Source organism: Octodon degus, unplaced genomic scaffold (assembly GCF_000260255.1).
Source record: "Octodon degus isolate 3935 unplaced genomic scaffold, OctDeg1.0 scaffold00098, whole genome shotgun sequence".
Taxonomy (NCBI): Eukaryota; Metazoa; Chordata; class Mammalia; order Rodentia; family Octodontidae; genus Octodon; species Octodon degus.
Genome location: NW_004524674.1, coordinates 8,877,484 through 8,891,828, shown reverse-complemented (window position 1 = coordinate 8,891,828; position 14,345 = coordinate 8,877,484). Strand labels below are relative to the sequence as shown.

Genomic DNA, 14,345 nt, shown 5'->3' with positions numbered 1-14,345 from the left:
CCCCCGCGCCCGAGCCCGGGGCTGCGGGGACGCATGAATACAAATGCCGTTAGGCGCCTGTGGAAGGACCGACCGGCCAGCCTCGCACTTAGAGACTCAGTAAGTGCCTGGGAACGCTGGAGTTCTGGGAGTACTACAGTGTGCGTAAAGGTGGGCGCTAGTGCAGCAGTGGGTATAAACCTGGGTCGAGCGAGAGAGAGACGGGGGTGGGGGGCGCTGGTGGAAATAGGGAGGAGGGGAAGAGAGAGAGAGAGAGAGAGAGAGAGAGAGAGAGAGAGAGAGAGAGAGTTCTGTACTTGTGAGGGTACGTGTGCGCCTGGAGTGTACGGTGGGGGAGTGTGGGCACGTGAGAGTGCATATGTGCAAAGTGTGCGTTTCAAGGCATCTGGCCAGGATAGTGAGCTTTTGTGCACGCATAAGCACCGGTGTGCATGCATTTATCTAAGCGTCTCTTGTCTGAGAGTATGTTGCCGCCGAGGCCAAGAACACAGAGCTGTACCTACCTGTGAGTGTGTCTAAACATGGAGGAAGCGTGGCTGTGGGTAAGCGTGTGCGTGCAGGAGCGAATGCGTTCACACATTCTGTTTGCAGTGCAGGAGTCGTGGAGGTGCAGATGAGAGGGGTTTAGTCTCAGGGCTGCGTGACTTGTGTTTGTGTATGAGTATTTTTCCGGCGATGGCAGCAGGGCCCAATGCGCGGCTGTGCGCTCCAAAGTGGAGTCCCCGGAGTCTTCCGTGGGCTCTGGTGTGGGTGGACCCTAAGTCCTCAATTCCCACCTAAGGGAGAAGGGAGAGGAAGGTGATCAGCATTTACCACACCAACCCACTGCGTTCTCCAGGGAGCTCTGAATCTCAGGGCCCTTTTCGGTGGGGCTTAAAGATGTTTCTTGTTGGGAGTCTGGACACCGAGTCGCGGTCCCAGTTCTGTCCTTGGAACTCCGGGATTCTTTCAGGAGTAGCATCTCTCTCCTTTCACTCTCCACCCCCCATTCAAAAATCCTCAGCCTCATGAGGCATGAGCTCCTTGTCTCAGAACTGTGATCGACCACTGCACTCTTGGGCAATCCCTTGTCTCCTTGAATCCGTTTCACCATCTTCGCGGGGAGGAGGGGGCGGGAGTCCAGCACGACTGTAGCAGGCTGGCGGAGGCTGTGTCCCGGCCGTGACCGGCAGGGGGCAGCAAGGGGCAGCAGAGGGCCGCCCGGCGCGGGGAGGAGGGAAGGTGGAGAGAGCTGCCGCGGGCCGAGACTTTAAATCGCCTTCATTTTCCCCAAATCCTTCCTTTTCCTCTCCTCCCCTAGGCCTGCGGGGAGGCAGCTTCCACAGCCCTCAGCGCGCCCTCGCCCGGCTGTGCTTCTCTCCAGGGACTGCTAGCGGCCCGCCTCCAAAGTTTGATCATCTCTCTCTTTTTTTTTTTTTTCTTGCTTCTTCCTTTTCGTTAGAAGCAGAAAAAGAGGGAGGTAGGGGCGAGCGCCGCGCCCGGACTCCTGGGATGATGGGCCTGGCTCCGGCGCCCGAGGGTTCCTGGCTGTGCTGCCCGCCCGCTGGGGCTCCTGTGGGCGCGTGGCTGCGCTGGGGGCGCAGGGGCCTCGCGCTCTGAGCCGGCCTGGCGCGGCGGGGCGGGGGGCTGGCGGCCCCATGGGGCGCGCCCACACTTGCCCCCCGGGCTCGGGAGCATGAAGTAGGGGCCTGCCATGGGAGCGGGATCGGCGCGGGGGGCCCGAGGAACAGCGGCGGCGGAGGCGGCGGCACGAGGGGGGTGAGTACTAGCTCCGGGACATCTCCTCCCCAGCTCATAGCGGCTCCCATCTGGAGAGGGCTGGGGCTAAAAAGGAACGTCAGCTTCCTGCCCCTTCTAGCGTCCCAGCGAGGTGGGACGCCAAGGGTTAACCCGGGCTGCGCCGGGCTGAGCTGCAGGGTCCCGTTGGGGCGGGGCCGGGAGTGGGAGGGTCGGTGCCCAGCTAGCCCCGGGATCGAGTGGGGGCAGGTGCCTCCCCCGGAGTGTCTTGCGGGGGACGGGGCAGAGGGGCGCTTTGGGATGCTTGGGGAAAGAAGGGGGCTTCAGAGTTTGGAGCTGTCTCCCTGTGTTTGGGTGTCTACAGGTTCCAATCCGGCATTCTCTGGTTCCATCTGTACTTTGAGGGCTCTGTGCACGTTTTTGGGTCTCCAAGTCCGCAGTTTTGTTCTGGCGCAGCGTCTGTGTGGCTCAGCAAGTCCCGCGCTTCTGGAAATCTCCACCCGTGTGTCTGCCTGAGTCTGAGTGTGTCCGGTGCTTCCCAGCTGCTCCCGGGAGTGAGAGAGGAGAGAGAAAGCCAGTATGTCAGGGCAGAGTCCAGCCTCTCATCTTGCAAATGGGGGCTGAGGGCCAGAGAGGGCCGGGAATCTCCAAGGCATTGACAGCGTGGATCTGGCACCCAGGCTGGGTTTCCCAGCTGGTGCAGACACTGGGAGAAAGGGCGCGAGAGCTGGTCACTGCGCGTGGGTGTGCGTGGGACAGAGCCAGGAGGGGAGCGCCCTTGGGGCCTGGCAACCAGTGCTCCTGCAGGACACGTGGCTGTCTTTGCCATCTTTCCAATCTGCGGGGACCCCATGGTCAGAGCCGCAGCTCCACCTCCCTCGCTACGCCCCACCTCCCTTAGCTGGAATGGGCAGTGATGTTTCCCCTTCCCCATGTCTTGGAAAAAGCTCGCTGGTTGAGGTCCCCACCACCACCACAGCTCCCTTCACACAAAGAGACCGGCGAGTACAGTGCTGACTCACTTTCTCCAAAAGACCCTGTGCCAGGGCAGATGCCAGCGGTTGGGCTGAGGAATGGCGCCAAGCACGCACCCCAGAGTGGGGCCCTAGCTCTGGGCAAGTGGGCAGTCACACTGCCTGGGGGTGCAGCCTCTGCCTTCTGCTTCCTGGGCCCTGTATTGCCGGGATCCCGTGGCCCTGCTTTCTGCTTGCCTTGCAAGTTTTCTCTGAGACCATCTCTCCCGGCCTTTCCTGCCTTCCCTGTGCGCAGAACACTCTCCCTCTGTTGTGTTCCCTGACCCTGCTTGGCTGGACTGGAAAGGGCCTCTCCTAGAAATGTCATGGTATTGTTCGCTGCTTCCTGAGCAAACTCTTCCATTAGTTTGTTGGTGGATTTTCTCCTCTGATCTTGGTGTCCAGGGACCCTCTTGATAACAGACCCTCATGGCCTGCCCTGGCACACAGAAGTGCCCATCAGTTGGTGATAGTAGACCATGGCAGGTTCCTGGGCTTTCCTCAGTGTGAGGTAGGCTTCTGGCAGAAAGAGCAAGATCTTTGCAGCCATGCCAACACACATGTGCTGTGAGGAGGAGTGTGGCCTCTTGCCACTCTAGTTCTTCTTTTTATCATCCACAAAATGGGCATGTTTGTTCCCAGCTAGCAGGGTTTCCTAAGGGCTCGCTCACAGGAGCATTCTTGCCAAGCCCTTGACCAATGCCTGGCATGTAATAAGTGCTCAGTAAGCAGCATCTGGTATTTGTATTGCTTACTGGTCTGTGAGTCAATGGGCTGCATCCTGTCCAGACAGACGACTGTCTCTGTCTGTGTGGAGAAGGTGAAAGGTGTGAAGGCCTGGGTGTGGCCTGAAGAAAAGGCTTGGGGTACAAGGGTCTGTCCCTGTCACAGAAGTAGGTGAGACAGGCTCATGTCTTTGGCCCTTTGTGACTCCTAACCAGCCCACTAGTGGGAGAGCAGTCGTGCTGTGCCGGTGTTGGTTCCTCGTGGATTTGGACCCTGTGCTGTGTGACTGCTCACTGTTACTGGTCCTTGCATTGTGTGTGCACACACGCAAGCCTGTGTATGTTTCCAGGTGGTAAGGGTAGAGGAGAAACCACTCTTACAGGCTCCTGGTCACCAGGAGCAGTCGTGTTTGCAGGGCACGGGGTCACCTGGCTTCCCACCCTGGAGGGCTGTGGCCCCCAGGTCCCTCACTGTCACTTCCATTTTGGCCACCTCCTGCCCCCCTTGGCCAAAATGCGCTGGTGCGCTGGTCTCCTAACATTCTGGAGCCCTGAGTTCCTATAGCCAAAGTCCGCGAGGCAGTGGTGAAAACACACGTCTCGCAGAATGGAGCCCGAGCCAGCGCAGGCACTAAACATTACTAGCAGTAGCCTAAACAGGATTGGAACAGGAGTAGTGAGGCAGCAGGGCACCTTCCAGGAGCCAACTTTCCAGGCCTAGAGCAGACTTAGATGGTTCCCTGGCTCCCTGTGCCAGCATCTCTGTTCCTGCTGGGGAAGGTTGGGACTTGGGTCGAGCAAGTAGGAGGCCCGCAAGTCTCCCGTTGCCTCTCCACAGGAGATGAATCAAAGTGCTTTGGGCCACTGGGCAGGCCACTGTCCCTGCGTGGACCTCACTGTCTATCTCTCTATAGTGGTGATGGGACAAGAATCTGGCCCCTGGATGCTTTGCGAGCATCTTTGCCACCTTAGAAACATTCTGTACTTGGGCAGTCTGAGGGTCAAGCACACCCCAAATCTTGCTCCAAGACGGTCCGTTGTATTTCTGGAGGTGAATGCATAGGTGATGCATCTGTTAGTAACAGGGATTCTGGGATGAAACTGTCAGGCTGGAGGCTGTGGTGTCCGGAAGCAGAACTGAGGCGGAAATTAGATTTCACAGGCCGGGGAGATAGCTCAGTAGAATAAGCGCTTCCCTGGCAAGTGCAAGGGCCTGAGTCCAATCCCCGGTTCCACAAAAACAAACAAACAAACAAACAAACAAACAAACAAAAAAAAAACAAGAAAGAAAAGAAAAAGAAAAAAATTATTTTTCACCTCTCCTTCACGTCTCCTCCTGATCTTTGGGGATTTGAAATACTTTCCTCTGATTGCCACTTTGCCCAAGAAGTAGATGCGTGGGTCCAGCGCTTGTCTTTCCCACCTGGGAAGCACCCTTAGAAGGGTGGCCACGGCTAGCGCTGAGGGCTGCACCGGGAACCCAGGGGCCCGGGTGAAAGAATGCGGGAGGGTGAGTGCCAGTGACCTGCCCGGGAGGTGATCTGGAAAACATGAGTCCCTAGTCCTCGAGATTAGGGAACTGCTAAAGGATAGGAAGTACAGCTGATTTCTTCACTGTAGGACTTCTCAGAGCCTTTGGGAAAGTTGGGGGCATTATCAAGAGATACATAGCACGCTTTAGATACAAGAAAGGAGAGCCTTCCATATCAAAAAACTGTTACATTCAATTTGTCTAAGACAGGAGTAAAACAAAATTCCATTGGAATTCATAAACTATCAAACAGAAAACCCTAAACCACAGAAATTAACATCTTTTTGGGACCTAGTGACTTCAGGAAAGGGGGGGGTAGGGTGTCAGCTGCATTATAATATTTCTGCATAAATAAAATACTGGAGCAGGCTGATGGGAATAAGCGAGGTCAAAACTAGGGTGCAGGGTCAGCTACTCCAGGTCCACCTGGCCAGGTCCCCAGGCGTCTGATGTAGGAAACAGGACTGCAGACTATCGCAGGGTCACCTTGTGGAAGTCCCTGCCCCTTGGGCCTCAGTTTTCTGTGTTTGTTAAGTTAAACAAAGGTGCCCATTATTCTTTCCCGGCCCATGGGGGCAGCTGCCTCTTCCCACAGGCAAGTCGAGCAGAGGGGTCAGCCCCGCCTTTAGGCCAGGCAGCTCCAGGACTGGTGACCCTCTGACCTTTAGTGGTTTGGAGAGAGTTGGAGGCCTGGCTTAGGCTTGGATAGATGATGAGGGATTGAGAGTTATTGTGCGTGCCTGTGTGTGTGTGTGTGTGTGTGTGTGAGAGAGAGAGAGAGAGAGAGAGAGAGAGAGAGAGAGAGAGAGCTGGGGAGGAGGTTTGGTGGGACATTTTTAAAAAGTATCCTGCAGCATCAGCTAATATTCACCCTGAAGAAAATCCTTTGGCTGCTGGGTGTGGTTCTGCTTGGGAAACTGAGGCAGGTTGAGGCCGGCCTGGGGTACAAAGTGAGTTCAGGGCAGCCTGAACTGCATAATGGGACCCTGTGTCAGAAAGTTAACAACAACAAAACATGTTGGGCATGTATTGTGTGTCTCTCAGGGGCTGAGGTTATAGGAGTGAGCAGGATGGATGTCTTTGTCTTCCGAGGGCTTTGTCTAGAAAGGGAAATAGTGATCAGACCAGTGATGCCTGGCGTGGTGGGGCTAGGTAGGATGGCAGGGTAGGAACTGATCCACAGGAGCGTAGCATGCGCAAAGGCCCAGGGCCTAGAAAAGGGGCTGTCCACAGCACCTGAGTGCCACTTCAGTTAGTGCTCCTTGGGCTGTTGGCAGCGGAAGTTATGGGGCCATGGGAGTTAGACCACGTAAGGAGGGTTGTTACTTTCCATAGCAAGAGGCCCCAAGAAAGCCCTAAGGTTGGTTAATTCAGCATAACAGCATCATTAAATACTCACTGTTTTTCTATTCCTCCATCCTCATATATTCATGAGACTTTGCTATCTCACATGCACAAAACTGCTGCCGCAGCGCCAACCATTATGTTCTCATGAACAGCAGAGAAACAAGAAAGAAGCCTCCCCTTTGTCCCTTTGAAACACTGTCCCTGGCTCCTCACTGATGGGCATCACTCACAGCTCTCTGGCCACTTTTGGCTCACTGATGCATGTTTAAACCAGTCACTGGCATGTCAAATATTGGTTCTAGGACTGGTTAGACTTCACCCCAGGTCCCCTGAAATACATGCCTCCAGGGACACACAGGAGGGAGGGAGGCAGGCCTGTAGCAGATGAGTACCAGGTCTTTCCCCAGCACCCAGCTCATCAAGCTATTGATTCTCACTGCTACTACATTGGAATGCGGGGGAGCTCAGAGTGTGAGCTTAGTTTTCAAGGCACTCGGGGAGCCTGGCAAGAACCCTGGGGCTCCAGACATCAAACCTGGGTTTCCTGGATTACCTGAGTCCCCAGCAGCGAGCCAGCAGAGCCCTGGGGACAGCCCTGCTGCCTGCACCACCCGCCTGGCATGGTTCTCCTTGCCTGTGTCCCAGGATCTCTGGCCACGTGCCGCCCTCCTCTCTGTGCACTTGGGGATCAGATGACCTGGGTGGCTTCAGGTGTCACCAGTGGCTGCTCCCACAGGAAGGTGAAATCAGATCATTGCCTCTGCCCATCTTGGCAGGAGCCGCAGAACAGAGCTTTAACCCTTCCTGGGCCCTGAGCGCAGAGTAGCAGCAACCTTCTGGGGGCACTCTTGTGGGTGGCACCTGGCTGAGCCCTTAACTCGCATGAGATGATTTCATCCTCAGGCCTGGCTGCAAGGGTAGGAGCATCAGCCTGTGCTGCAGAGGATGGGACGGGCTCAGAGAGGTTAAGTAGCTCACCCTGGACATACCTGGAGGCTCGGGGCTGGGTTTGCATCTGGGTCTGCCCAGCTTCCCAAGGGTGTCCTCGCTTTTCTCTCCTTACATTCCTATCAACATAAAGCAGGTGGACAGCTGCTGTGGAACAGCGCGGGCTTTGGGGAGGGTGTCTTCTCCACTCCTGCCCCCAAGTTGACCAGTCTGATGTTTCCACTGACTGTTCAGCAGCTGCAACCTGTTGGCTGGGTCCTTGGGAAGGGTCCCAGGAGCACGAGGCCATACTGCAGGGGAAAGCTGAGGTCTGGGATAGGAAGCAGTAGATTTTGAACTGGGTGCTGGACCTGACACCAGTGTAAGACTTCCTACCCATGGCTTCCTGTCCCATGACCTCAGCGTAGCTATCTGTGAAGCACAGTGTCGTGGTGGGGCCATGCACACAGAGCCCTGTCCAGAAGCTGTGTTGGAAGGCCTGGGGGCGACCTGAGAGTGGGGCGGCACTGACGGGCTCCTGGCAGCTGGATTCCTGGAGTGAGACTGAGCTGGGCTGCCCCAATTCCCAGGGATGAGACTGCGGTGAGACTGAGCTGGGCTGTCACTGCAGCTCCCGCAGTCGGATCTGGGCTCCACTGGAAGCTGACGCCATGTGTGCTTGTGTCTGCCCGTCTCTAGGGGGTTTCTCTTCGCCTGGATCTTAGTCTCATTTGCCTGTCACCTGGCCTCCACCCAAGGAGTTCCTGAAGGTAACACTTTCTTCTCTTTGTCCAGGGGATAAAGGAGGGCGGAAGGGGCCCGAGAACTCACTTGAGCAGCAGACATCCGGGACCTCACTGAAACTCAGTCTGCTTGCCCGTCAGGGGAATGGAGCTGGTCATTGGCACATTCCCTCTGGGCATGAAGGGATCGTGCAGATTTTCCATGGATAGGAAAGGGCAGGCTGAAATAGACAGGGGCTGTCCTTGTGTTCCTGTTGGGACACAGTGCAGTAAGGTCGCAGGCTGAGCTGTCCCTGTTTGTTCAATGGGCATTCTCAGTGAGTATTCTAGAACTGCACAGAGGAGACCTTGGCTTTGCCCTGGCTGAGGATCCCACCCTGTCCTTCCCATGAGATCCCACTTTTCCCTCCTGTCCCCGAGGAGACATCCTGAGGGCCAGGGCAGCTGTGGGCTGGCTGTATAGCTGCTCATGGAAACTGAAGCCTCTCCCACATCTGTTTGTCAAGCGGCCACAAAGCCTCCTAAAATAGCTGCCTTTCCCCTCCCCTCCACGCCTACCATGTTCTGGGGCAGGCAATGAGCACTCCGGGAGTCCCCTTGGCCTGACCTGACCATGGGGCAGGGATTAGGCCCCTGGGAGGGGAGTGCCGTGCCCGGAAGAGACTTCTGCTGCCCAGCAACATTTTGGGCAAATGTCATATTTTCCAAGCTTTCTGTTTCCCCCACAAAGTAGGTGAACAGCTGTCCAGAGTCCTGAGTCAGGGAAAGGGGGCTGGGGAGGGCCTATCTGTGTGGAGCCAGGTTTATGTAATAAAGAGATCTTGCTGGGGCCAGCTGGCTGGGCCCTTCCGTCTTGGTCCTGGCCTGAATTCATTCCCTGTCCCCATCCCTTCCCCCCTGGCGGGATTCTGGAAGTGTCTCTATGCTGCCTTCCAGTGCATCTGGGCGGTTCCAGAGCCATACAGTGTAGTGTCTAAAACAGATCTAGGGTCAGAGCCTTGGGGTCCAGGCCCAGCTGTGCCTCTTGTAAGCTGCATGGTCTTGGGCACATTATTCTACCTAACTCATCGGTAGGGTGGGGATAATAGGGTTCCTCCTCCACCGATTTTGGAGAGAATCAAGGAGGAAAGGGCATGTAAAGCAGCATTTATTTTTAATTCTGTTACCGGTCACTTTATTAACTCTAACAGTTTGAGCAGATATGGTCCTTACCTATCCCTGCGGGTCCCAAGACTCAATGACTCATAATGGCACCAGGTGTTAAAGTTTGGGGCTTGCCCCCTTCGATGCAGATGGTCTTTGGGGGTCCTTGAAAACAGGTGGGTGTTTAGTTTTGAGAGACACTACACAGGATGAGGGGGCACCCCATTCCTGCCACCTGCCCTGACCAGCTGTACTTCTTTGTGGGCCTGAAGACCATCAGGGCTAGCAAGGTGGGGAGAAGGGAGGTAGAGTAGCCTCCACCTCGTCCCTACCAAGTGGTTTCTCCCATTTTTCCTCGTTTATAGTGAATAGTAATTCAAAATAATGAGAGGGTTTCACTGATTAAAACATCAGATCTATTGCTACTAATGGAATCCATGAACAGTGGTTTATGTTAGTCTGGAACCTGGGACTAGATAGAGGTAGAAGAAAGGATGGGGGAGGAGGAGCTGGAGGTGGACTGAAAGGCCTGTAGGCCCGAGGGAAAAATGGGGTCTTGTTGTCAAGCCAACCAGAAGTGAAGACACCAAACCTTGTAGCTGCCATGTTTTAAAACACTGTTAACATTCCTCCAGGCCTGGTCCAGCTCCCTTGTCTTAAAGGCAGGGAAATCAGGAGGAGCCTGGTGCAGGTCTGTGTGAGGACCATGAGGAGGCCAACCATTTCATGCTCCCAGCCCCAGGATATAGGCCCTTGTCATCACCACATTTTATAGTGTGGGTGAAGGAGACTCAGGCTCAGGGTCCAGGCTCACAGGTTAGCCTCCCAGTCACACCTTCTGACTCTAGAGCCTGCTGTGAAGTCATTAAGCCATGCTGGCAGCATACAGGGCCTCAGTGTATGATTGAGGCCTACCAGTGGCCTACCCATCCATTCTTCTGTTCACTTGTCTATCCGTTTGTCCATCCATCCACTTACCCACCCATCTGTTCATCCATTTGTCCATCCATCCATTATCCATCCACTCATCCATTCAACCACCTACCTAGCCACCTACTCATGCATCCATCCACCCGTCTACCCACCACCCATCCATCCATTCATCATCCATCCACCCACCTATCCACCCTCCCACCCACCCATCCATCCACTCAACCACCCATCTATCCACCTACCCTCCCATCCATCCACCCACCCCACCCATCCATCTACCCACCCATCCATCCACTCTCCCACCCACCCAACATTTGCACCCACCAACCACCCATCTATCCACCTACCCTCCCATCCATCCACCCACCCCACCCATCCATCTACCCACCCATCCATCCACTCTCCCACCCACCCCACCCATCCTTCCACCCACTCATCCACCACCATCTATCTATCTATCCATCCTACTTTGTCATCTGAAGGCAGCAAGTACCAAGTACTATGTTCAGACTCCAGCATGGACCTTGCACCCAGTGATTAGAAAGCAAGCAGTGAGTGCAAGGTGAGGTCCAGAGGTCCTGACCCACACTGATGCTCTGGTAGCAGCCTCTGCCTCCCTGTAGAGCTTGAGTTTGGGAGCCAGGTCTGCAAGACAGTTTCTGCAGACATTGGCAGCCCCACCAGCTGCAGGCGATCAAGTGACCCGGGAGAGGCCAGGTCAGGAAGCCTTTCCATAAACACTCTGGAAACCCTTCTTGTGCTCTGGCAAGCCCCACCAGCCTAATTAGTAGGCGGATGTGACCTGGCTAGACCATGGTCAGATGTCCACACACTTTGCCAGAGGCCAGGGATTGCTTGCCTGGCTCTTCCCAAAGCCACACAGCAGGGGAGGAGTCAGAAGAAATGTCACCTTCCTCCCAATAGCAGATTGCAGCTCCCTTCACCTGCTCCAGCCCGAGCCCTCAGGTGGGAAGGGACTGGGTGGGTTTCCAAGAAGGTGCTGAGGCCAATGAGCCCCCCAGCATCCTTTCCAAGCTGTGGTAACATCCACTTCCGTCTCTCTGGCCCCATGCTCAGGTCACCATGGGCAGCTTCAATGTTCTGGCACTAGTGTTTGCTGGCTGTCATGGTTTTAGGCATCAGTAGTTATTGTTTGAAGACATGTTTTGTTCTGGCAGCTTTTGAAGAGGGTGCTCATTCACTTCCCCATCATGGTATGGTGTCCTTCTGGGTTGGTCCTGTTCTTGTCCCATTTAATTAACAGGAAAGGCAACCACTAAGTCACAATGGTAGGAGGTGGCAGAGCTGGGATACGACCCCAGGCAGTCTGGGTTCTTAGCCATGACTTTCAAGATACCATAGCCCAACAAAAGGCTACAGTGTATGCCTGATGGCACCAATGTGACATTCTCAGGTGCCCTTCTGGGGCACTGTTGGGATCAAATGAATGAACAAATAACCGAGAGCGCTATCAGACTCCTGGTGTCCTGGCTGCGCAGGCCCTGACTACCTTTTCCTTTTCCCCTCCCTCCCAGATGTGGACGTCCTTCAGCAACTGGGCCTCCGCTGGAAGAAGGCAGGCAGTGGCCAGAGCCCTGCACCCCTGGGAGTCATTCCTTTTCCGTTGGGCTTCATTTTCACACAGCGGGCCCGGCTGCAGGCTCCCACAGCCACCATCATTCCCGCTGCCCTCGGCACGGAGCTGGCACTGGTGCTGAGCCTGTGCTCCCACCGAGTCAACCATGCCTTTCTCTTTGCTGTCCGCAGCCGGAAGCACAGGCTGCAGCTGGGCCTGCAGTTCCTTCCCGGCAAGGCTGTTGTCCACCTGGGGCCCCGGCGCTCGGTGGCCTTCGACCTCGATGTGCACGACGGGCGCTGGCACCACCTGGCTCTTGAGCTCCGCAGCAGCACGGTCACACTGGTGACGGCCTGTGGGCAGCACCGGGAGCCTGTCCCGCTGTCCTTCCACAGGGACTCCACGCTCGACCCCCAGGGCTCCTTCCTCTTTGGGAAGATGAGCCCGCACGCTGTCCAGTTTGAAGGTGCCCTCTGTCAGTTCAGTATCCTCCCTGTGACGCAGGTTGCTCGGAATTACTGCACCCACCTGAGGAAGCAGTGTGAACAGGCTGACATGTATCGGCCCCAGCCGGGACCCCTCTTCCCCCTAGACGCTGGCAGGCCCTTTACCCTCCAGAGTGACCTGGCCCTGCTAGGCCTGGAGAACTTGACCATTGCCACACTGGCCCCAAGGGCATGGCCAGCAGGCAGGAGACCCATGGTGACCATGCCCACCAAGCCCCTGAGGACAAACCCTCCAGACCTTTACCAGCATGTGATAGGGAGAGGCCCAACCTGGACCGCATCACCACCAGCCAAGCTGTCAGCCACTAGAGCACCTCCTCCCTTGGTCCCAGTCTTTCCTGCCAGCCCTACCAGGGCCCATCCTGTGGCTGCCCAACCCTTGCAGAAGGTTGCAGCCACCAAGATCCCCAAGAATCTCCCCACCAAGCCTCTGGCCTCTTCTCCTTTGGTCGCTGCTACAAGAAGACCTCATCTGACTCAGAAAACAGATCGCCGTTCATCCACAAAGTCAGCCCCTCCCACCCAGAAGCTTGTGCCACCTGCTCCCCACCCAGCTCCTGCCAAGGCTGCAGGTCCTGCAGTGAAGCCCATGCAGCAGAAGCCTGTCACACCCCAACCTGTGCCACTCAGTGCCCGGCCTCACGTGGCTAGCTCTTCTAAGTCCTTGCTCACAGGAGTCCAGGCTGAGTCCAGGCTAACCAGCCAAGCTAGCAAGCTGGCCTCGGCCCACACCAGCACCCACAAACCTCCGCTGCCTGCAGTCTGGCCCCTGTCGTCTGCACCTTCTGTGTCTCATTCTGGCTCTACCAAAGCCGCTCGGTCATCAGCCACAGTGGTGGCTCCCACCTCTGGCACTGGTACTCCCAGAACAATACCTCTGACTCTTGCTCCTGGTTCTTTCCCTTTTGGAAACAAGAAACCCACTGGATCAGCAGCCTCAAAGGGTAGACCCAAGAGCAGCACCTGGAAGCCTACAACTGCCAAACCTGGGAAGGCCATTGGACGTGCCCCTTTGAATGACCGGACAACCAGCCCCAGCCCCAGCCAGTCCCCAGCCAGTGGGCAGGCCACCCCCCCTGTGCTGTTAGCCCCAGCACGAGTTCTGTCCTCCAACCCCCGGCCCACAAGCAGCAGCTACTCCTTCTTCCACCTGGTGGATCCCACACCTTTCTCCTTGCTGATGGGGCCTCCAGGGCCCAAGGGAGACTGTGGCCTGCCGGTAAGCCTGGATAGAGACTGCATGCTGCTTGGGTGGTGGTGGGGTGGCAGTGGGGCAGTTGGGCCCAGTGGCTGCTCTTGGTAGGGGCAGGGAGCTGGTCCCAGGACTCCTCTGCTCCGCCACCACTTCATGGGACACGCTGCTCTGTGCTCATGATCCGCAGGGGCAGGTGTGGGGCTAGTATCCACCCTGCCAAGAAGGAGCGCCTCTGGGCTGTGGTTGGCCCAGGCCCAAGGTTGTGCTCTGCTAACCCAGCTGCACAGGCCGAGTGGCTTCAGGAAAGCCATTAGCTGACTTGGCCCAGGTCATGCCCAGGGAGTGGCCAAGCTCCCCCAAAGCCCAGCTCCCTACTCCCGATGCCTGAGCGGGGCCCTGCTGGCTTAGCAGTGCGTCTGGGAGCGGGGGACGGAGATCACACACAAGTAGCCCGGGATGTGTTTTGCTTGGCACATGCAGCGTTCTTCTTTTGAGAATCTCCTAAGTTACTAACAGTCAAAAAATGTGAAAGTTCTTAGAAAAGCCTCAGCAACCAGTTTCTCTTGGGAAGAGGGAAAAGTGGTGGCCCTTTTAGACAGGATGCATGCTCCTGCCACCACAGGTCCTCGCTTCAGCCACTTGCATCTTAGCAGCATGGTCTCTCACCCATTTGTACCTGCCTGCCTGGCACTCACAGGCATTGGATTGTGGACTCTGGTAGAGAGAGGAGTTTGGGATGAAGAGGGTCAGCGTGGGCTGGCACGGTGAGCAGGGGAGGGAGAGAGGAAGAACATTCCATGTGCAGGAGATGGTCTCAGGGTCTCCCAGGCAACGACCTTCCCACAGCTGGAGGTCAGTGCCTCCGGGCGGGGAAACCTGGGATGGAGTTTGTAGAGGCCCAGGCCTCTGCTGTTCCCCTTCCTTGGGGATGACCACAGTGCGGGGGGCCGCCCCCTCCTTCCTGGACCC

The 14,345-nt window shown here is 56.4% G+C and overlaps 1 protein-coding gene across 5 annotated transcripts in view; it reads left to right on the top strand.

Annotated features, from left to right (window-relative positions):
* The first annotated feature begins 1,689 nt into the window (after positions 1 to 1,689).
* Col27a1 (collagen type XXVII alpha 1 chain) overlaps positions 1,690 to 14,345 on the top strand; it is a 115,433-nt gene continuing 102,777 nt past the window's right edge. For all 5 annotated transcript variants that reach the window (XM_023723260.1, XM_023723261.1, XM_023723259.1 and 2 more), the window contains exons 1-3: positions 1,690 to 1,758; positions 7,980 to 8,050; positions 11,635 to 13,400. In XM_023723260.1, the coding sequence (XP_023579028.1) occupies positions 1,694 to 1,758; positions 7,980 to 8,050; positions 11,635 to 13,400 (1,902 nt within the window). In that variant the 5' untranslated portion in view covers positions 1,690 to 1,693. The remainder of the gene's footprint in view (positions 1,759 to 7,979; positions 8,051 to 11,634; positions 13,401 to 14,345) is intronic.